General features: G+C 39.3%; 1 protein-coding gene across 5 annotated transcripts; it reads left to right on the top strand.

Annotated features, from left to right (window-relative positions):
- The first annotated feature begins 994 nt into the window (after positions 1-994).
- pkma (pyruvate kinase M1/2a) lies at positions 995-23332 on the top strand. Of its 5 annotated transcripts, none has more exons than XM_084720483.1 (11): positions 995-1091; positions 11983-12167; positions 12439-12530; positions 16078-16209; positions 16357-16543; positions 16683-16953; positions 17262-17412; positions 17653-17805; positions 19228-19394; positions 21454-21635; positions 22034-23332. In XM_084720483.1, exons 1-11 carry the CDS (start codon positions 1045-1047, stop codon positions 22138-22140), a joined length of 1674 nt encoding a protein of 557 aa, XP_084576609.1. In that variant the 5' UTR covers positions 995-1044; the 3' UTR covers positions 22141-23332. The 5 variants fall into 5 exon arrangements, with proteins under 5 accessions (XP_084576609.1, XP_084576625.1, XP_084576617.1 ...); XM_084720499.1 differs by lacking the exon at positions 995-1091 and adding an exon at positions 3670-3885; XM_084720491.1 differs by lacking the exon at positions 995-1091 and adding an exon at positions 3671-3880.
- Positions 23333-24406: the final 1074 nt, after the last annotated feature.

The raw sequence follows: 24406 nt of genomic DNA, 5'->3' as shown, positions 1-24406 counted from the left end.
TACTGCACATTTCAATTAATAATCTTATATATTCCTGCATTGTAACTCTTATTTATAGACCAATTTTCAGCTTTACATTTAAGATATATCATTGTTATATTTTGATATGCATATTTGCACATATCTCGATCTTATTTATATCTCTATTTCTCTATTTTTCTTAGAATTCTTTCTGCTTATATACTTCTATTCTTGGTTGGTAATGTAACCCAATTTTCCCACCAGGGATCAATTAAGTATTTCTGATTCTGAACAACCAGTACACATTGCAGCTAACTCTAAATTACAACATGTCTCTCTTCTTTTGTGAAAAAATAGCAGTTCAGTCAGTCAGTCAGTCAGTCTCTCTGTCTCTCTCTCTCTCTCCATACATACATACATACGTACATACATACATACATACATACATACATACATACATATATATATATATATATATAACTAATAACTAATATATATATATATATATATATAATATATATATAACACTAATATATATATATATATATATATATATATATTAGTTCACCTAAGCACTCGTGTTACCTGCTTTAACTTTACTTTAGACTAAAATTCAATACTTGACAATCAATAAAGCAAAAAGACATATATCTTATCTCCCTGTTTGTTATTTAATACCCTTTACTTTTCCTTTTTTTATTGTATTATGATTTTAATGTAATCAATTTTAATGTAATGTCACTACTTAACATATTTTTGTATTTGACTGTTTTTCCCTTTTATTTGTACTCATGGTTAGCAGTTGCTGTACTCATGCAGTAATAACACATTCAGAAGCATTAGGCCATCCTGTCTACTCATCTCTGAGATTTATCTGAGCATATTCCCACAGTGTCTTACTGTACCTTGTGTTCCAGGGGTAAGCAGCTATTAATACTGACTGACAGCCAGGGGCTTGGCCAGTTGGACTGGATGACTGGACGGCGTATCTGTCCCTCACCTGGACAGGTATGTCCATTGGCCTCAGGTTTTTAAGTGGAGTGTATCCAAGCAGACGCTGCCAGACGCCAGTAAGGCAGCAACATGGGCAGTGGAAGCAGCAGTGCTAACACCACAACAGCTGTGACCAGGTGAGAGCTAAATGGGACACAAGGGAAGGAGGAGACATGGACTGAGTGAAGAGGGCACCCTTACAGTAGGCCAATAGAGTAGTGCTGTACAGTAGGATTAGTGTTTTCTGTATCTGCAAAGTAAACAGCACTTTGAGAAGTATCTTTGCCAGACTGATTTGTCTAATCTTTGCCGCAGAGTTTGAATGTTTAGATGTTAATCTCACAATGCTTGAGACAGTTGTGTCTGTGGCAAGGATTTAGTTACTGTCTGCCATCTTCTGGACAGAGCTGATTATCATAACAACAGAATTAATCATCCTGAGGAACGACAGAGCCGCCTGGGCTGGACAAACAAACTGTAGTTACTGTCTATTACTTTTCATTAATACACCACAGCTGATTAGCACTGTGAGGCCATTAACACTGATAATGTTGAGGAAGTATAGCAACACAGTGGTGTACTGTGTACCTCCCAAAAAAATTCTCATGTTGTGCGGATATTAAATAACGATTATTTTTAATAGTGTTATAAAATATGAATGGTAGGGGGAGATGAGGGGCATTTGTAACAGGGGGTAATTGTACCAGATGCAATTCTTCCAATCAGCAAAAAGCCAGATTAATGACACTTACTCTGAACATGCTCAGAAGGATTCTCCCTCTGCCTGTGGAAACGGACCAGGGTCATTTTACCTCAGCAGAAGTTTTCAACAAAAAAAGATAGAGGTATTAAAGGGATAGTTTACCCAAAAATCTATATTCAGTCATTATCTTCTCACCCTCATGCCAGTTGAGGGTCAGTTTATTTTTTTATTTACACTGCTGGAATTTAACAGGACAACAGTGTTGCAGAATATCCCAAACAATGGAAGTGAATGGAAAACAGTTTTAAAACATACAAAACAACTGCAAAAAAAAAAAAAAAAAAAAAAAAAAAAAAAAAAAAAAAAAAACAAAATGCCAAAGACTTTGATTACACCAGATGAGCAGTATGGAGGCATGTTTTTATTCTGTTGTTTTTTTATGTTTGAAAACTGGTCACTTTTTACTTACATTGTTTGGGACATTCTGCAACACTTTTTTCTGTAAATCTCTAGCAGGGTTTTGTGGACTAAAAGACTGAACAAAACCTTAGGTCGGCATGAGGGTGAGCAGATAACGACTGTGAAATTTACTGTGAAATTTAAATTTGCATCAATTTCATCCAAAAGTTATTAGTTTAAAAATGAACATGAAAAAACTATCCTAATATACTGAGGTGTTGCTAGCTAGAATACAAGATTTTATCATGACTGCAAGTTCAGGGACAATCGTAACATTGTGTTTGAATTGCTCCTTGGCCACATTACCCAATGTAAATACCACATTTGTCTGTCTTGAATATTTGTTTGTTAGAAAATGAACATAATTCACTAAATTGATAGGTAAAAGTGCTTTTAACTCATGTCAATTACCCTAATTAAAATCTAGTTGCTACTAGAATAGTTAGTTGCCTTGTCTTCAGCAAAACATTTGCTTTGGATGCATCAGTAATGTAATTACTACTACTACTTCTTTGTATTTTACATGGTATTAGTAGAGTTTATATACCTACCTTTATAGACCTTTTTTCACTGCAGTCATTTTGACAAGAAATAGAGGAGAGTTACCAGTGGTACCAGCTGTTGCCAATGAAACTAATTAAAGTTCTGTTCCATTTGGGTCAAATACAGTCAGGGTACTGCTATTGTGCATGTTGACTCACTGGAAAGGCTCTGTTACACTAAATGGAACGGGACCTTAATTTGCATCATTAGTAACACCTGTATTTATCCTACTTTTTCATATTAACAGGGCTGCTTTTAAAGTCTATCGGTCGTGTACTTGAAATGTGCCATTTTGTCATCATCATGTGTGCTTAAAATGTAAACCTAATTAAATATTGAGTAATGAAGTTCAGAGTTGTACCTAATATTAATGAAAAAGCATGTTTTCTCAATCTTAAGTGCCTAAACCTAAAAGAACATAAGTTCGTATCACAGAAAAACATTTAAAACAGCTATATTGTTTTTCAACACTAGATGGCCGTATTGCCTCAAATACTGGTCAGTAGCACGGCGCAAGCACACCCCTGAAGTCCTTCATCACTCAAACATCCCTTGCCTGCATCTATCATACCATTGGGGTATCACACAGTATTTAGGTATCATTATTTCACCAGCTTTTAGAGGTTAAATGGAGGGGGTCTGACATTATTTTGACTGTTTTCAACAGTTACTGTTTATTACAAGTTTGATGATGCGGCAATGATTTACATCCGCACGCCAATGGAACCAAAAACATACTTACATCATGACAAACTACGCAATTGAATCTCTTATGGGGCCTTTCACATGGGCTAGAAACAGAATTGTCATAGCACCCTCGCCACTGCGTTTTTCAGGAAATTGCAGCACGCCATCCTCGGTCACATGTCAGACTCCATGTGCTACTGATGCATTCACACGCCCTCATTGGCTCCCAACGTCACTTAGCACGCACGATACGTATGTGCGTATCCTTCCGCGTCGTCTTTAGTTTCTACTATTTTCTCATATTCCACATGATTAACACTAAAACAAAACGCTTGTTTGAGTAGTCTGTGATGAGCGCGTTTGGAATACAGGCGTTTAGACGGCGTATTTCTTTGCATTTATCTCCATCCTCTCGGAAGGATATGTCTTAGCATCCCTACAAAGTAGTTCCACACCGTAAGTGAGTAGGAAGATCACCTTGAGCCGGTCTCAGTGTAACGGCAGTTACATCGGTCCAAGCAGTTTCTCAGCGAGGTAAGGTTGGTATCCTGAACAGGACCTGCAGCTTTTTTTTGATCCAGTAAAGTAACTTGTTAACTTGTGGGGCACTTGCGCCGCTACATTGCTGCCGTCTAAACCATTTTGTCTTTTTTTATTATTGTATCTGTAGTTACATTTTGTAAGGTGGTAAGTCATGGATGTATGAGTCACAAGTGGCTCCCTAGTATCTACCTCTTATTTTCGAACAAATAGGATTTTAAAATGCGAATACACGTGGACGCACGTGTTTAGCTTAAATAAGAGTTTTTGTCCTGCTAATGTTATGTATGTTTGCCATTTATTCAATATCGCTGTGGTTTGTTAATAATGGAGAAACGGAGGAAATGTGTCCGTGCTTGAAGCACATATTTCTGTTACAATCTGTTACTCGCTGCTAACACGCTGTAATCTTTATTTTTATCATAAAACACAGTTACTACATATAAACTAATGAAATTAAACGTGATGCATGAAGTGCAGATCGTTGAAGAATCGCTTCCTGTTGCCTCCTGATGTGGGTGTGGCCGCTTCGTCTTCTCGGCCTCCGATTGGTCAGGCTCTCTGATGTCTCTTGGTCAGGAAAATGTGACGCAGGATGAGAACGTGACATTTAGTGCATCGCCTGTACTGTATTTGAATATATTATACAATAAAACATCGATACGTTTTAACTAGAGATATAACGCTGAATGCACCAAAACTAAAAGTCACGTGGATTATTGAAAGTCGTGTGTTATCGTCGTATTCCATTATATGGCAGTTAGTCAGTTGATAAACCACGCTCGTCTTTTTTATCCATCTATCTTTCCAGCAATATTTCCACAGAAAGGCTTAAAATGATCCTAAACCTTGTTCATTACGTTAAAAGAAACAACGATCCTGTTATAAATGTAGTTTGGAATGTGCACGTTGCCTTTGCAGCTTCACTGCAGTAGTTTGCTGCACCTGCAGTGCTACAGATAACAGGCCATGTTGATACTGAATACATGGGCAGGAAGGCAGGTCTCACTTTCCCTGTCTCGGTTGTCAGTAGTTACGGCTTTTAGCTGTCTACCTGACAGTTTGAACTGGGTGTCTTCATATGTGATTAAATATGCTCTTTAAAAGAGAAAGATATATGGTTTGACCAAGGCAGGGCTTTATCTAAAGGTGCATTTTAAAGTGCAATGTTTGCTGTCAAATACATTTACTGTGCTATACACAGGATATGCATAGGGCCTGTGGTATAGCCTGCATATGCAAAATTCTGGAGACATTGTCATTGCTATGTCCTTCCTGGCTGAAGGCCCTCTTGAGAAAATGGAGTTTATCCCAGGGGACCAGTCAGGCCATAATAATGGCAATGTTGAAGTGATGATCTTATGTAAATCTAGGTTGGTGACTAGGAGAAGACAACTTTGGAGAATTTGTTTTTATTGTTTGCCCAGTTCAAATTCCATTGCTCTCATGAGTCTGTAACCTGTAAAAGTAACTATAGAATTTAGTCATCCAGACAGTGAAATGAACATCAGCTTGTAAGTATATACTATTCAGTTGTTATTTTAGCTGTGGCTGTTGATGTTATTCTACTTTAACAATCGCTTTGGCCAGTAACCAGCTCTTTGCAAGATGATAATGAATTGTGGAGTCCACCAGCTACTGCAGTGAGTGGATGGCAAAACTACTGTTTTTCCCTTCTGGAAGTTTCCTTGACCTGCAGTTGCAGTGTGGTAGTTCATATGCAGCATAGCTGACGGTCTGTGTAGTAAACCAGAGGGGTGTACTACAAATCGAGATTAATGTGTTAGTGAGATATGTTGAGTCTAAAATCAGGGTTTTCAGTTTCACCATGGTATGTTATGCTGAACTCATAACCTGGTGGGGAGCATCAAGGATGATAACTAAGTCTAAATGAAAAAGCCTGGCCTGAATTAACTTCACCTTCCACTCAAGACAATTTAGCCTGATGTAGTCAATGCTAACGCAAGCCAGGCTGAAACAAGTTTGCATAAAAGCATCCGCCTCATGAACCGAGGCCTCAACCGCTGTATAGGTGTAGAAAGTCACAACTATCATTTTTGAAAAAATATACAAGCCTATTTATTGTTTTATTTGTATTTTTTAATAAATGTTTAACCTGCTGCAGGACATGAGTCAGTAACTGTTCACTACTGATGCTGGTAGTGCTGCTGGATGCTGGAATCAGCTGCTCTTTAAAACATTTTCTTATTCATAGGATCGTTTGATTTATAAACATCATCTGCTCATTAACATTGAAAGTCAATTACTGGACATGAAGCAGAAAAATGTAAAAAAAAAAAATATTGTTGAAATAGGAAATGAAGAAACTGGAGAAGTATAAATTTAAACACAGCAGAAGGTCATGGTTTAGACATACTGTGATCATTTTTTGTCTTCACAGCTTGAACAAACGAGTGAACGAATAAATAACATAATAAAACTTTGGCACATGTTTTTCTAGAATTATACATTTTAAGCTTTTAAATGAACCAGTTCACCCTTGTTCATCTTGACTGAAGCAGGCTTCTTGCAATTGCTTCATTTTGTGCGGAAGAAGAGTAAATTTTTTATGTGAGCATGCAGAAGTCTGAAGAAGAAAGCCTGAGCTTATAAAGCAAGTTGCTAACCACCGTCATGATACCTGTTATCTCTGACTGGGGTTTTAGGTTTTGTTGAGCCAGCTCATGCAAAGAAAGCCTGGCTGTATTGAGATTTCTTCGTAGTCCTGCCTTGAGGCCTTTTGCAGCTGGCTCTGCTCTCATGCTGTCCCTTCCCACCATAGCCGCATGTTTGTTGACTAATGCTGCATACCTGTACAGCCATGCAGTGAAACACCACCAATTATGGCTATTCCTTTGTCCCTGCAGACCCACTTGACTACATTGACAATGTTTTTTACACTCAATTTAATGTCAGGTGCTTGTGTTTGAAAAGTGTAGATTTGAAATGCATTGAATAATATGCTGTAGGGCTGCATGATTAAAAAAACAAATAAATAAATATTTAATTGTGATTATTTTGACTGATATTGCAATTATAATATGATTTACGATCTCAGAGAAAGATAACTTTTACATAGTTATTCTCATTTTCATATAAAAATGTATAAAATGATTATGGTGTGAGTTTTGTGGGAATCTGGACCAAAAAGATGTCTCTTCTTAATTCTGTAGAATATGATGTGTAGCCAGGACGTCTCTGCAGCATGGCAGTATTTAATGTAAAATGGTATTTTCAAACACATTTTGCCTGTAACAAATATTGCACCTCCTGCAATCTAGGCCTCATTGCAGTAGTCCATGTTGTAATTTCAATAAAATTTTAATTCATTATTCAGCCCTAATATATTATGCACAGCGTTGTGTCATTCATGAATCCATGCAGTACCACATCAAAGGTTTGTTTTGGAGTTTGTTGGTCTGACCTACATAGTGTAAGTTCCACTGTAGTAGTATTGGATTTCTACAAGTCAAGCTTCTACATGTTGTATGTTATTATTAGCCAAGACTCTGTTTTTAGACCTGGGGTGTTGTATGACTTCAACTGCTGGTAGTAACATTGGTGTGACACGGCTCCGGTGTGTTGTAGTAGAAGGCTCATGTACGTCCACTGTATCTGGTCATGGCGATTGCTTGGTCACAGCAGGCACTCACCATGTCCTTTATCCTCATTGAAAGGATTTACTCTTGAGCTCCTGAAAGTGTTGCACCTTTGCACGCGCACTGCAGCGGCCAGTTCTGCTTGGACTGCTGTTGCAAGGAGAAGTTCGCTCACTGGAACTGGAGGCTCCAACACACTGGGGTTCTTGCAGAGGTCATTGGTAGTAGCGTGCCTGTTTGTCCCCAGGAGGAACAGGAAGATCTACTGGGGGTATGTAGTGCAACCTGCAAATGGTGCCTTGGTTGAGTGAGTGTGACTGATAGAAACCAGGCATTTACCGTCTCTGTGAGCCAACTTGGATTAGCCCAGTGTTACGTCACATCCATAATAGATGATGCTAAATGCCATGGCACCCTGACATTGCTACTATGGCTGCTAGTGGTTTCACAGGCATGTTTCACAGATGAGTGATAAAGAAATTGTGAAGATAGTGATTGAGAACATGTTTCAACGAGAGACTATATAATGAAGGTAGAAGTGGTGGAAAGGGATTGGAGAGGATTATTAGCAGTCAGCTCTAAAGTTAGCCCTGCATCTGTGTCAGGGTTACTATGGCTGCTGTTGGCCTGTGGCAGCTGCTCACTGGCTCTCCAGGGGTCAGACGTGCTATCCATGTCTGTCTGTCTGCCATCCATTGCAGGCAATGATGTAATTTTGTCTTTCCATAACAATCAGGATTTGGCATTCTGGATCAGGCAGATCATAACATTACTGCACATGGTGAAAGACAGTGACTACCGAGTTATATCAGCGGATATTCTACTTTTACCAGGCATATTCCCCCTGATAGCTCCAAAATTAACATCTCACCTGAGGATACAGGCAGTACTTGAGGTTGAATTGCCTGAAAATGACATTTCATTAACTGACAAAGGTACAGGCTGTGACTGGTTCACTAAGGAAATTTGGCCCAGTGACAGTAACTCAAAGACATTAAGCAAATTTGTGGTGGCTGCACATTTGAAATGTGCTGATGGGAAACTGGCTAAACATAAAACACTACATGAAACTCAGTAATCCCTTAACAAACCATACTGGATTTTGGGGGACATGATTCATGAAAAAGGGTGGGCAAAAGAGATGTTAAGGACGATATGAGACGTAATGCATAAGCGTTCTAGGTTGTTTCTAAAAACATTTTTTTTCATATCACTGTTGTGTAACAACTGCATTTGAAGCCAACCATGTTGTTGTATTAGGAGTTAAGCCTTTGATTAACTACTACTACTGCTGGCCGTAGCTTTGTTTTAGACATGCATCTTATTTGTAGTCCATATATGATAAAGTAACAAAATAGCCTGTAATTGGAGCTGCCTGAAACTTAATCTCAACATTTCCCTCAAAGAGGAATGTGCATCCTCTTTCAGTTTTGCAATTGCAACTGTCAAGATTGCATTATCTTTTGAATTACGTTAAAATGTGAAGTTGTGATTTTGCCCATGCCAAGACCATTTTAGAGAGGTACCAAATGGTTGCCATTTGCATGACTAGATGGCTCATTGTCCATTTGTATTCTTCAGTGAAATAATTTAGTCAAATGTCCTTCATAAGACATTATAGCCCAAAAGGATTAATGATACAAAATATGCAACAGGTCAGGGTAATGGCATATGCTCATATTTCACAGGCTGTAAGCAGCAAACATCTAATGTTCTTAATAACTAAAATATTTAGACTAACACAGTTTATTGTCATCATTGGGGTATATAGGATGTAGGATATACATCTTTTAAATTCAATCCTGAAACAAACAAGGCATAAATAACAAAAAAATAAAAAACACAAAAAAGCTTGGCATTTTACAGTAGCATGTCAGATTTTTTTTCTCCCCTCTGCAGTCTGTCTCTGTGGTTCAGTCCACTCAGCTGTCTGCCTCCTGCTAGCCTCCTCGTGGCTGTGTGTGGTGCAGTAGTGGGATGTGACTGTGCTCACGTACAGCACTAGTCTGGCACTGGACTGCCCCATTGACTCAAGTGTTATATCATCAGCAGCCCCTGTCGAAGGACGGTATTGGTGTAGTGGGCTCTGCCTGGAATCCCCCACCGTGATGCATTTGTAATAAGGATGTGGTGACTAGGAGGAGGTCAGACTGCTAGTGTTACTGATTTTCCTCTGAGAGACTCTTAAAAGCCACAATGAATATGTTTTTAGGTCCACACTTTCCATCTATAATTTCCCATCCTGTCTGTCTGTCTTCCACCTCTCCTTTTTTGTACAACATCAGTCTTTGCAGCTTGGTCTGTTATAAGATTGGATGAAGTGTTACCTGACTTATAATAGTAACCCATAGTGGCTGACAGATGTTTGGGAAAATGTTCTTTATTTCTGTTGTAACTGATCATTAGTGTCCAATACTTCAACATATTCTACACACTCTAGCTGGGTCTAGTTGTGCTTGATATCCCATGTTTCCTCAAGGACCACATGAACAGGTCTTGTGTCTGTCTAGAGGGGATCAGAAAAGGATGGTGGGGTTGTTCCACCAAAGAGATATCAGTTTTTCATCCAGTTGTTCTGCCCGAGAAGCCACCAGTGAGAGCGCCCTTTGCTGAAATGCGCTTTATTTATAATTTAAACAGTTGGAACTGAATCTCTCTACTGGGTGGTTTGGACTGTGGCTTGTAACTGAGTGAAATTTCCATTGAATTATTGGTACCTTCATGCACAACTTTATTTTATGAATGTTGTTTTACTTTCATTAGCTTCTTCTATAAGCACAATCTTGCTTTGTTTTATGGTTTGTTTAATTATTCATTATTTATTCTTTTTTATTAAACATTTTCTATTGTTTGGAAGTGTCATCTAAACATAAAAATGACAATCATATACAGTGCATTATTGCATTGTGTTGATGGCAGATATTATTAATGAAATACCCAGTGTGCACATCAACCCCACATGAGTACAGGTGTGTAATCTGTGTTTTGCAGTGGAAAAATCTAAGTAGCAAGTGGACAGAATTTGCAAGGTTCCAAATATTTAGCAACAATATATTAATCTTAATGAATAAAAGACTGCATAACTACTTGTTCTGCAGCCTGATTTCAATAGAGTTACAATTTGGCCAGTATCCAACCACTTCCTGAGGCTCAGACCCAGTGCTTGAATCACTCGCCTACTTACTGTGCTACCAGATTGACTGCCCAACCAATCGTGTCAGCCTCAGTCAGCTGTGCTTTAGTTATGTAACCACAGCAACCAGGGCTGTAGTAAAAGCAACATTCCTTATTGTAGTGAAGCACACCCTGCCTAAGTAAACCTATCTTGTTGGCTGTTTGTTGAAACATGCCTTTATGTTAAAGAATTTGTGGAGTGTCTCATGAATCTGTCATGAATAAACCGTAGGAGAAAAAAGGAAGTGTCTGAGGAAAGGCAAATGTCCATCCACCCTGTGCGCACATGACAGTGTTGAGAAACTTACAATTGCACAGGATTTGGTATAATATCTCTTAAGTCCTACCTTTCCCTTTTCTTGCAAAAAATGAGTGATAAAGTGTCATGATGAAAGCTTGGTGGTTCCATCCATGTAGATGAGCTTCGTGATGGTGTTGTTGCCATGGGTGACTCAGGGAAATGTGTGTGTGTGGGGGGGTGGTGGTGGTGGAACAGAATGTACAATATGGTATAACAGCTCAATAAGCTGTAGACTACTGTCAGAATATATTAAGAAGGCAAAGCAGTGCATGGTCCTATCCATAAATGATCAGCATTCATTTTTGTGTTCTGATGAAACTGTAAACAACTTGAAGTTACCTGAAATATTAAGCATTTAGCTATTTATCCACTGTATAATCTACTGATTGTGCAACCTGAAAGGCAAATGGTAACTCAAGAAATGATGGTCTTGTGCAAAGCAGCTCGCAATACCCCATTATTTATATAGAATTGCAGTAGTGACATTTCATAAGCCTAGTCTGATTCTTTTTTTGTTTGACTGAGGAAATACTGAAAAATAGATGTGCTGGAGGTGAATCAAAACAAAAATTTATCAGCAGTCAACGTAATTACTCCTAATTGAGTCCCACATTCTCCTTTCCTTTTACTTCACTACCACAAGGTTAACTTAGCTACACAGCTGGGTGTTGTATTTTACACTCAGCAGGGCAGATACAGTACTATTAATGGCTGGCCAGTCAGTGTGTCCTGAATGGGGAACTAATCCCCAACCCTAGATCCCAGAACCCATTCAGTTATTCATGAATACAACCACTGTGTGAGATTAGCTACAAGCCAAATGCTGTTAAGTTATGACACTTGGTGTACCTGATGCATACAGTATAACCAGCAATTATCCAAAATATTCAGTCTGTACATTTTTTAAAGTTGCCGGTAACTTTCAAAAACAGTTGAGGAATTATGAACATCAGCGGTCAACTAACCAAAACTGTCATTATGTCCTCTATATTTACTTTTTTTGTCCATTTTATTTTCTGCAGGACTACTACAGTTCCACCACTGAACACCATGCCTCATCCAAAGTCTCTAGACATGGGCTCTGCCTTCATCCAGACACAGCAGCTCAATGCTGCCATGGCTGACACCTTCCTGGAACACATGTGCCTGCTGGACATCGACTCCGAGCCCACCATTGCACGCAACACTGGCATCATCTGCACCATTGGTTGGTCAATGCTATTGGTTAACATTTTAGTTTCTGAGATATAGGTGTACCTGGCAGAGCTGCACAATTACTGCTAAATAGTTACAATTATTCTTTTTGTCACATAAAAATAGTTTTCTTCTAAATGTAAGTTAATCTGATTCTGGAAATTGGCCTACATGTAACTAAATAAAGGGAATCCCTAAACAGAAATTGAAACATAGCATACTTAATGCAGTTCACTTAATTGTCAAGAGTAAATACATTTTACATGAAATTCAATTGCTTGCAGGGCCAGCCTCCCGTTCTGTGGATACGCTGAAGGAGATGATCAAGTCTGGAATGAATATTGCTCGCTTGAACTTCTCCCATGGCTCACACGAGGTTGGTCTTTCCACAATTCTGTCTACTGTGTGAATGAGTTGGCTAACTGAGGTACAATGAGGTATAGTTAAGCAGTGACATTGTTAAAAGTCACGTTTAAACTGTACTGATAATATGGTTCTGTGCTTTATCATTGTATGTTATGGGTTGATATGTTGATCTTCGTGTCAGTCTTTGCTTTTTCTTGTCTGCCTTTGTTTGTTTGGTAACTCTTTGCCAAGAATAACTGTGGTGCAAGTAAATGGTCAACACTGCTTATAGTGAACAAGCACGAAATTCATTATGAACTGCAATCAGCTTGGTACTTTAAACAAGGCTATGCCAGCCAGCATGAATGGAAAAAATAATAGTGTTAACTTACTTAATATTAGAGTTTGGGCTAGCTGAGTTCACCTCATAAGTGATGCAGTTTGATTTAGTCTGTCTCACACAATGACTCATGCTCTGTTAAGTATTTCTACCTTTATTTTTTTGGGAAGGCAGATGAAGACAGTGGCTTATAACAGCTACAGACTTCAAAGGTTTCAAAAAAGCATGTTTTATCCTGCACACAGACGAACAAGAGAATTAGATAATGATTCTTGTCATCTGTCTAGTTCATTAATCAGGAAAACTTAAGAAAGCACAGTCAGGTGAGTTGCTTTAATGCCCCAACCCAGCTCAGGGTAGGACAATGAGGGCAGATGCACAATTTGCAATTAGAAAAAGGTGAATATTTACTTTCTACCAAACCAAACAAACCCAAGAGGTGGAAGTCGGGAAAGAGACAGAGAGAGGGAGTGAGAGACACGCTCTTTGGCTGGCTGGCACCAGCTAACAGTATAATCAAGGAATCCTCCAGGTGAGCCAAATCTCCCTGACAACTTGACTTTGCCCTCCAGACTCCTGCAGGGAGATTAGGGCAGTTTGAGAATCCTGTCTACACGGTCATCACATTTCTCAACTAGGGATGCATGATATGAGTTTTTTTTTTCAGCCAATACAATAGCCGAAAATTACTTGCTTCTTATGGCTGATACTGATAAAATAATCAATAATTTCCCATTTTTCTATTTAAAAACAACCCGTAATATATGCACATGTGGGGGTATGAAAGATGTAGTAAGCAAAGATGGATGATTTAATATTACGGCTCTGACCAAACCAAATCTATTTACAACTACAACTGTACTATTATAACAAAAACAAAGAGCAGTTCTGACTTGTCAAATCTTCACTCCATTTTATGGAAGATTATGAAGATTAATATTATTCAAAATACTTCACAAACATACTTTGGCTTTTATAGAGACATAGTCTGTCAAATTGGATATTATTACAGCAGATATTTATCATCTTAAAGATACCAACACTGACATAGACCAACATAACATGGATTTATATATAGGTTGATAATTTATCGCCCCACTATTTATTGTGCATTACTATTAACAACTGATTATGCAATCCATATAGAGAATTATCCACATATGAGAAGCGGGGCTCTTTGAATTAATTTTAACACACACACACACACACACACACACACACACACACACACACCCCTACACACCTGGAGGTACACGGTTTAAGGCATTTTGAAAAAGACTTCTTAGTGTGTTTTGGAATAAAAGTGGATATAATCACAAAGTCAATCAAGAATATAGAAATTATTAATTCTGCTTACAATATTGTAAAGTCCTCTGTGAAAAGTTTTCTATGCTTTGTGTGGGTCCAGTTGTTTCAGCAAGATCAAAGGTTAATCTTGATTCTGAGAACGGCAAAAGAAAAATCTGAGCTTTGTTGGCTTGAGATGCTATAAATACGTCATCTGTAGCTTCCTGCCCTGCCTTTATCTCCTCAGCAGGCAGCAGGCCTGAAATCTGAGTGTGTGAGTACACAAACCAACACCAAGGTCAGTCCATGTTTAACTGAAGTGGGATGTAGATTACGTTGCAAATACAAAAGTCACATTTCTTGAAGTCATTATTTATCATATCAAATTAAAGTGTTACTAACTGAGCTTTACATTCTGTAGAAATGTAATTATAAGTTCATGGACCCCGACCTACACACATACAGTAAATGGTCACCTGCTCTACATTCACTGTGCTATATTGGTCATAAAACAGTGTCTACCTCGCCTCCGCCTCTTACACAAAGGCTGGAGGGTACTGGAGGGTAACAGCTGCCAAGACATCATCCATACATTTATTTCTGGCTTGACATCATGATATTTCAACTTTCTTTAAGCTAACTTTTCAAAGGATTGCATTTTGAACACTGTAGCCTCAGTGCTGGACTAAATGGAACCCCCTTTCACAGTTTTTACAGTTGTTTTAACAGTTTTCTTGATCAAAATCTTCCATCAATTTTTGGATTGTTTGTTTTTCTACAAATGGTGAGACCATCCAGGTTTTCTTTTACATTAAAGTGCAATGAGTGCAGTGTAGCTCTGTGTTGCCAGTGTGAAAGGCAGACAGTGTGATTACCTGCCACTTAAGTTATTACTGAAAGCTCTGGTCACCCAGGTGGACAGAATGAGCCGTGTGCAGCAGACAGCAGTTTCAAAGCTGCAGACACTGTGCCACATGATCAGTTGCTTGCACTAACGGGCAAAGATGGCTGCATTAGTAATATGACAGCGTTGAGTTGATCTGAAGTTCCCTTCCATCATTTCCCAATAGCATTTTATAGCCACCAATGTTTGCTAAGTACCTAAGCAACCGTTGTGGGCTTTGTGACAGCAGCATTTCCAGGGCAAAAGTGCAGCTACCTTCATTGTTTCTCTCATCCCTTCAAACTTAATTTTGGCCTGTTGATGGTGTGAACAATATCAGAGCACATGAGGAATGAATTCCTGCAAAGTCTGTTTGAAGTCTGTTTACATTTCTAATTGTGATATGATTTAGACTGTTTGGTTTTATTGTGTCTATTTTCAACCCTGGCTTCACTGAGGAATTTCCTCCTGAGAAACAAAGCACTTCATCAACTTTCTCAAAAGTCTGAGGCAAAAGACAAAGCAATCCTTGACGGTGGTTTTTGAGGGTTCATCATAACGCAGAGAGACGTGTTCTCAAGGACACATACTTACAATGACACTGTATCTGTATATTGCTACTATAAATGATACTGTGCGATATGTTATCTAATGACACTTAAATTGCAAGGCATTTTAGCACCTTTTAAAGGCTCTCAGTTATTCTGCTTGGTGCACTCAGTTTCCTCAATGAAACTTAACATGTTAGCAAGGGTGGTAGAAAGAACTGAATGACCCTGTAGTGATGCTGACAGTATGACTCATGTTTATGACTGTGAGTTGTCAGTTGCACTTTATCTTTTAATGCCCCCCCCGCCTGATAAGATCTATTGTATATTTTACAGTAACTGTAATACCAGGGCCTACTGCCAAATTGTGATTACTTTCATTTCAATGTGATTCATAGCAGCATTTTTTTTTTGGCAGATTGGTTAAAAATCAATAACTGTATAGTTCAGATTCTTGCTTATACTTTACTCATATAGATATAGATATTCTAACGTTTTATACTTCTTTTCCTTTCTGTAGTACCATGCAGAGACCATCAAGAATGTGCGTGAGGCGTGTGAGAGCTTTGAGCCCGGCAGTATCCAGTACAGGCCTATCGGCATCGCCCTGGACACCAAGGGTCCAGAGATCAGGACTGGCCTCATCCAGGGAGTGAGTTAAGCATCGATTGTTCTCATTCTAAACACCAAAACAGTGGTTCCTAAAATGGCTTTATTAGCTGTTGCCGACAATCATGATAATTTTGCATGAAAATGAACCAAAAAAAAAGTAAAATTATGTCTGTTAATGATCTGACAGAGCGGCACAGCTGAGGTGGAGCTGAAGAAGGGCAACATGATCAAGATTACCTTGGACGATACTCACATGGAAAACTGCAGTGAGGAGCTCCTCTGGCTCGACTACAAGAACATTACCAAAGTGGTGGAACTTGGCAGCAAGATCTACATTGATGATGGACTCATATCCCTGCAGGTCAAGGAGATTGGTGAGTGAAGCAGTGACAACTATAAATAAGGTCTGCTCTATAAAATATCTTGTGACACTTTAGGAAGTTTCTAAAACACTGCTATGTATTGAAACTCAATGAAAAGCCTCAGCCCACTCATATTCTCTTGTCTGTCCAGGTTCTGATTTCCTCATGTGTGAGATTGAGAACGGTGGCACCCTTGGCAGCAAGAAGGGAGTGAACCTTCCCGGTGCTGCTGTAGACCTGCCTGCTGTTTCAGACAAAGACATCAAGGACCTGCAGTTCGGTGTGGAGCATGGCGTTGACATGGTCTTTGCCTCCTTTATTCGCAAAGCAGCTGATGTACACGCTGTCAGAGCAGTGCTGGGAGACAAAGGCAAAGACATTAAGATCATCAGCAAGCTTGAGAACCATGAGGGTGTGCGCAGGTGTGTGTGTGGATTGTTTGTCTTTATTTTTTTTTTCTTGTGCTGGCTCTGGTAATTCACATCTATTTTTACTACATGATATATTTGTGCTTTAACTACATTTTTATGCGGATCCTATTTTATTTAATCATTGGTTGGCTGAGCAACAAAGCCAGATCAAAATGTCCATATATGTTAATATTTGTGGTCATGAAGCTCCAGTGTTTTATGAATCCAACTCTTATACAAGGCCTTAAAACTTTAAACCTCCTGTCATTATTTATGGTTTTCCCTTGTTATTAAATTGTAATTTTCTGTCTTCTGTGCAGATTTGATGAGATCATGGAAGCCAGCGATGGCATCATGGTTGCCCGTGGTGACCTGGGAATTGAGATCCCCACAGAAAAGGTTTTCCTCGCCCAGAAGATGATGATCGGTCGCTGCAACAGAGCCGGCAAGCCGATCACATGTGCCACTCAGGTTAGATAACAGAACATACTGTATTTCTTCAGCTTTATTTCCCCCAAGAGATGAAGTATTAGGCAGCGTATAAGTGTCAACATCTGCAGTTATGTGATAGTGAATGAGGGCAGTCTCCGTTTAATATCTGTAAAACCCAACGTTAGCATTCATTTGTTTGTACCACTCAAAAGGCTGTTATTTTTAAATTTGTTTATTTGTGTATGTGACCTTCTAACACCTCACACAAACACTGTCCAGATGTTGGAGAGCATGATCAAGAAACCAAGACCCACTCGTGCTGAGGGCAGCGATGTAGCCAATGCCGTGTTGGACGGAGCAGACTGCATCATGTTGAGTGGAGAGACTGCCAAGGGAGATTACCCTCTGGAGGCAGTACGCACACAGCACATGGTGAGTTAATGTATATGAAATATAACAATTACAGTAGACATTAGAAGACTTTATTCAAAATCAAAACTCAAAGCTACTATAAGGAGTTACCTCTTCAGCTAACAAATTCACTGATCTTTCTTACCATTTCCTAATTTGACTTTATATCCCTAAACTGATCCACCTAATTTTGTCAACAAGAACTGACAGCACACTTAAAAGTCACCCCCAACTACACAGATATATTTGTATTCTTTTACTAACAATATGACTGGCTGGTGGTTCCCTCTTTCTTTCTCAGCAAAGTGAGAAATTTTAAATTCTACACATCATCTTTATCTAGAAAAAATCACTAATCACTAACAACGCTGATGTTGGGTTAAGAAAACTGTTTAAAATGTATTTCTCTAGTGCCTGCATTTGTGTTTGTTTTGGTGGTTGTTATGTCGGACAGGGACAGACGCAAGTAAATACTAATACTGTTAATAATTAGGTCCTACTTAATGTCAGATTTAGTATCAGTTGCATGGGTGGATAATGCAGTTAATGCTTTCTTGCCTGTCTCTCGTTGTTCAGGCCTTTCTTGGCTAACTTCCACTATTCTCGGCTACACTGTTTTTGCACTGCTATGCAGATGCAGGAGTGACTCAGCAGTGCTGCAGCTTGCTGCCTTATGCTGAAGTTGTATGGGGTGCTTCACAAGCCAAACTAAACAACAATTTCCACTGACCTAAAACCATGCATTTATTAAGAGGACTTGCATTCTTGTAAAATAACTGCAACTTTTGCTATCGGGCATTATCTTTTTCTCATTAACTTCATTTACTTTCATTCTTTTTCTTCAGTGCTTTTCTTGTTCATTCCTCCTGGCTTGTCTTCATACTTTTGGGCAGTGCATGGCATTTTAATTCCCAGCTCTCTTTTGTCACCCCAGTTGATTTAATTAAACTCTCAGTTGACTTTTCAATCATTTTTAAGTAATTTATTTTGTAATGTAATTTTATCAAGTTCTGCTCTGTCATTTGATTCTCTTACTCTTTGATTTTATATTATTTTTTTAATCTTGAGGTTAAATAATCCTTTTGTTAAGGGGTTCTCAGCAGATCAGGTGCCATAACTCCAGATTAGCATGGGTTGAATTGTCCTATTTTACACATAATATCTTGTGTAAATGATTGTGGTAAAATTCTGACTCTTGGATGTGTTTTAACGTTGATGTTTCCCTGTGTCCCCCCACTAACTGCGCACACCTACATTCCTCTATTTGCTGTCCCTCCTGCCTTAAACTTCTGTTCCTCTTGTGTCTCTTTAACATTGTCCCTCTCTGTTTTCCATGTTCCTGTCTTTCCTCCTGTCCATTCACCCATTTTCCTAACCTTACTCCTCTGTGTGCCTGGTGTGGGAATGCCTTTGCTTGATGCATCTTGCCCTCACTTGTGCCAGATTGCTCGTGAAGCCGAGGCAGCCATGTTCCACCGGCAGGTGTTTGAGGACCTGCGCCGCTCCACGCCGCACTGCAAAGACCCCGCTGAGGCTATTGCAATCGGCGCTGTAGAGGCCTCCTTTAAGAGCTTAGCCTCTGGGATCATTGTGCTCACTGGCTCTGGAAGGTAGGCAGGATATCTGGTCCTGGCAGGTCAAAGAGGACACTGATATCGGTACCTGAGCAGTCTGAGAGAGGGAGAGTAGGGCCAGACAGGGACTGACTGTGGAAGTAACTGGGAGAGGGTAGCAAATGTTTAAGTAGACTGCTGGTTGATTCTTTTCTTTTTTTTAACCATGTGAAGAAATTTAAGTCCTTGAGTAAAAAGATCCAAATTTCCACCTTAACCCAAAAGATTGACTTATGTCCTTTGACCTCTTTAATTAGCTTCAGTGCCTAAAGGAAGAGTGAGTCATCATTAAACCAAAAGCTAACCTCCAGTTAACCAGGAGTCTAGCCACACATTTGCCAGTCCCTCCCAGTGGTGTGAGTGACTCAGCGTGCAGTAGTGGTAGTGTGTGTGATTGAGAGTAACCCCCCCGCCACCCCTTCCCCCATGATCCCTCTGGGCTCAGATAGCACGAGAGGCCGAGGCGGCCATCTTCCACAGGCAGCTGTTTGAGGAGCTGAGGAGACACTCCCAACTGACCAGAGATCCCTCAGAGGCGGTAGCCGTCGGTGCCGTCGAGTCATCCTTCAAGTGCTGTGCTAGCGCTTTGATTGTTCTCACCAAGACCGGGAGGTAAGAAAGAGAGCCACAGGGGTGAAATGATCCTGGTCCTGAAGGTAAGGTGATGCCACCACAGTGTGCTCTTTCAGATCCCCTCTCCTTGTGTATGTGTATCTGATGTGTGTTGTGGGTGAAGAAAGCAACAGATTGCAAGAGGGGGAGTGGGAGATGTCAGTTGCTCAGTCCAAGTCCATCCCTCTCAGACTTAACTTTATTAATCTCATGCATATATTGAATTGAGTGCTACTAGGTAGCTTCACATAGAGTATGAAATCATATGAAATTAGAAAACATTGGAAATAATTAGTTGTACACAAAGTGCTTCCTGCTATATGCAATCCATGTGAACTTGTTCTCGTGAGCACATACTTTCTCCTCTCCACCTTCTCTGTCATTTTTAACTTCAAACCAGAGTGGCATATATTGTGGGTAAGCAAAGTCTGCTGTAGTCTGTTCTGTCTCTGTGAGTGTGTGAGAGTGGACATTTTGGATTGGGCTCCTGACAGTGACTTAAAGCCTCTGCGCACCCATGATCACTGTTGTCGCTTACTGTGTTTAGCTGATTAGACCTCTCAGGATTGTTTGGGTGTTCACAGGCATGGCTCAGCTTTCCTGACAATCCTGTTTTATTGCGTCTCTTTAATTAAGAGAACTCAACAGCTTTTTTTTTATTGTTTTTTGAGCTTGGCAAGTCCCCAGCATACATTGGCTTTACTGAACATAAATCAGAATGAAGTCTAAATCTGCCACAACATTTGAAAACACCTATTGTATGTGGACTGTAAGGTTTTTAATCACATTAAATCCATCTGCATGACTTAATTTACATTAAGTATCGAGTTGAACTGCTTACACAGTGCAAAAAATGTTATTCAAAGGAAGGATTGATAAAATATTAAATCTTAAAATTTTGCTTTCAAATATATCTATTAGAGATGCAACAATCAGTTGATTAATTGAGCAATGATTGAAAGAAAATTTGTTTCCAACTATTTTGATAATAGATTAAGTGGTTAAGTAATTCTTCAAGCAAAATGGCGAACAACTGCTGGTTCCATCTTCTTAAATGTCAAGATTTGGTGCTTTTCAATTGTCATTTATGATAGTAAGTGAAGAATCTTTTGGTTTTGGACTGCTGGCTGGACAAAATGAACAATTTGAAGATTTCACAGAAAATTTAGCATTTTTTATCATTTTGACATTTTGTAGACCAAATCATTATTGCAAATAAACGCCAGTGGTAGCCTTACTCTTCAAATAAACAATGCAATAACTGACTTTAATAACCAAGCATGAATACACTCTGAAATGAGCATGGTATTTTAGCTTTTTACTTCCCTAATCATCATAATTATTCAACTGGTCATACTGTTGTGAAGTTAAAGGAAAATACTCCAGGTGTGAATGAAGTGAGGTTATGTTTTATACCTAGCTGTATTTTTCTGTGTATTTGCAGGTCTGCCCACCTGATCTCCAGGTACAGGCCCCGTGCCCCCATCCTTGCTGTGACCCGTAATGCCCAGACAGCTCGCCAAGCCCATCTGTACCGCGGCATCTTCCCCGTCCTCTACACCAAGCCTGCCAACGATGTGTGGGCAGAGGACGTTGACATGCGTGTCAACTTTGCCATGGATATGGGTAAGTATCTATGTCACCTTTAGTATCTTGTGCTCCTTATTTAAAGTGGGTTGTATGAGGTTCTTATTGATGGTCAGTGACAATATTATATACAATAATAGTAATACATAACAAGCAATTCAATGCTTAGCTTCCATGCTGGAGCCTCTCTCTGCTTCTCCTAACTGGGGGCATACAAACTTGCATCTACTGCAGCTAGCATGCTGCCTATTGATAAGTTCTTCATGCAACCCTACATTAAATCATCCTTACTATCTGTTCAACAGTCAAAAAAAGAAAAGAGAGAGTGTTTTTACACTCACTTACAAACGCTTATTGGTGTGAAGCTTTGAGCCAAGACACAATGTAAGACATCTAATGAGCAATGTTAAATAAAATGTTTTACATTTAATTTCCAGGTAAGGCCAGAGGCTTCTTCAAAGAGGGAGATGTTGTCATCGTGTTGACCGGCTGGCGTCCAGGCTCCGGTTACACCAACACCATGCGCGTGGTTCTGGTGGCTTGAACAGCCAACAGAGCTGCTCTGCTTTCTCCCTCCACCTTCATCTATCTTTCATAGCTCTCCGCCCCATAACCTGCTCCGGCTCACAGCTCTTCTCATCCAACACCCGGGCATACGAGTCATCCCCTGAACAATTTTGGCAATAATGCAAAGAAATTATCAGCAGAGTATAACCCTCACGGCCAAAGAGCTGTTTTTGGTGGGAGTAGGGGTGGAGGCTTGGTCCGTACAATTCCACTTCACTTCTCCATTCCTTTCACATGAATTCGCTCTATCTAACCAGTCTGCAGGGCCTCAGATTAATACACCCTGACCAGAAACTGCTGTATTTATTCACTCAAAAACTTGTATTATTAAAAGTGACCCAGTCTGAGAGTGAATGCATCCTGGTCTGTGTGCATGTGCATATTTGTTTAGGTGGGGTTGGCAGTGGGCCGGGCTGATCTTAGCAGAGCGCCTTGAGTACTGTACTAATCACACTCTTCTGCCGATAGAACAAACAAACTGGTGGCATCCTAAATCAAAAGGGCTTCTCCTACAGGGCAGCCTCGGCTCCACCCACTCCACCCAAACAGGTCTTTCTGTAGTGCTGTCTGTAAGAAGTGTCCTCTATTAATGCCAGCTTTCACTGTATTTAAGTGTATCTGTAAGTGTTGCACTCCTAATCTACTCCACACAATGTTACATTTGATCTTATACTTGACTTTTGTGAATGGTAAAGTTCTGTTTTGGGGCATCCAATACTACTTATATTTTGTCTGACTGTAGAGAAATGTTAGTTTTGGATGTCCACTTCAGATGTGTCTGAGCTAGTTACTGTATTTGTGTTATTAGATGTATCAAAGCCCTTACATTTATTTGCATTTGGATCATATCTAAGTTTGCACTTATGAATCATGTATGGTTCACTGAAGTGGACTGATATGAATGAGCACTTTTAGGATTTTCACAGGGGACCTGATGAGGGGATGAAACCCCAGTGGGCGATGGGTAGAACCCCTCTGTTTGTCCCTTCTCCTCCTATGTTAGTGACCCACTGTAGCTGTCTTCATGTGTCTAACATGCTTTTGGATTGTAACGCTAGAGTGTAAGAACTAACTAAATGTTAAGGGGTATTCTAATGTTTAGCTGGTGTATTGAGCTGTCCTAAAAGGCTGGATTTCCATCAATAAAAGAGATGAGCACCTATCTTAAAGTCTGCCTTGTACTTGTTTTGTTTGATAATGAATAATCATGAATTTAAGTTTACTGGGGGTACTACAGTATATTTACATTAAGTGAAACATTACATTAGGTGAAAACATTCTGATAATGAATTATTAAATCTCTTAATGACATCTGAAAATTTGTGTAATGCAAGACTTAGTGCAGGTGGAACATGAAGGCATTAGTGGTTATTGGTGCCATGCTGGTTTTGTTTTGTGGATGTCTCAGCATGATCGATGCATTTTTTTCCAAAAACGACTGTAGTTAATACAACTTTATATATAAAATTAACTTCTTAATCCAATTCATTTTAAAGATCTGTCAATCATATCGAAGATGTTTTAAGGCCTAAAACTCAGATTATTGGATTTTAGACTTTTCAAGTGTTGTCTTATAATGGTTTTACTCATGATTATCAAAAATCTCATTGTGTTAATATTGTTAAAAGCACCAACAGTCGTCCCTACAATATTGTTGCGATGTCAATAGAGGTATTTGGTCAAAAATAGTAGTATTTGTATCATATCGCCCATCCCAATATGATCAAAAGTTTTTACTGTCTAGTATCAGTTTATGATGTAGGTCAAACCTTACAAACACATCAAGCACCTTTATCAAGACACATTGAAGCTAATCATGGATTAGTGCAAGTTTTCCAAGTGCTTTGTTCCTGCATCATGCCACTCCCCTTTTTGAGTGAGAACAACCACTGTAATTTGACTGGTGGTCAATAAATTCTGAGGTCTCTGTCAGTTCAAACGTATAAAATATAAAAACCATGTCACTGTTTAACTACTTGAAGTTCAAATTGTCTCGCCAGTTATGTGAGCAATTATGCTGTGTGTTTGTCAATCAACAACTGTACATAGAAAAGTGGACAAACCTGATATATACAAATACATTATGGAATCTTCAGGTCATTTATTTCAGGCATCTGTCACTTTTTACTTAATAAAGGCACTTTATTTTGCTGTTTTGGTGCTGCTAAACCAAACTCATTTCTAAAAGCAGCTATTTTATGATATGGCCATATTTTTTCCACAGTAAAAACTCCATCAGTAAG

Source organism: Lutjanus erythropterus, chromosome 1 (assembly GCF_056507025.1).
Source record: "Lutjanus erythropterus isolate fLutEry1 chromosome 1, fLutEry1.hap2, whole genome shotgun sequence".
NCBI lineage: Eukaryota > Metazoa > Chordata > Actinopteri > Lutjaniformes > Lutjanidae > Lutjanus > Lutjanus erythropterus.
The sequence above is the reverse complement of the archived record's forward strand: the minus strand, read 5'-3'. Positions and strand labels throughout refer to the sequence as shown.

Coding starts and splice junctions, on each gene's coding strand:
- pkma (XM_084720475.1), top strand. CDS start 7,485: ATGTACGTCCACTGTATCTGGTCATGGCGATTGCTTGGTCACAGCAGG. Junction 12,168..12,438: donor TGGCATCATCTGCACCATTG/GTTGGTCAATGC, acceptor AATTGCTTGCAG/GGCCAGCCTCCCGTTCTGTG. Junction 12,531..16,077: donor TCTCCCATGGCTCACACGAG/GTTGGTCTTTCC, acceptor TCCTTTCTGTAG/TACCATGCAGAGACCATCAA.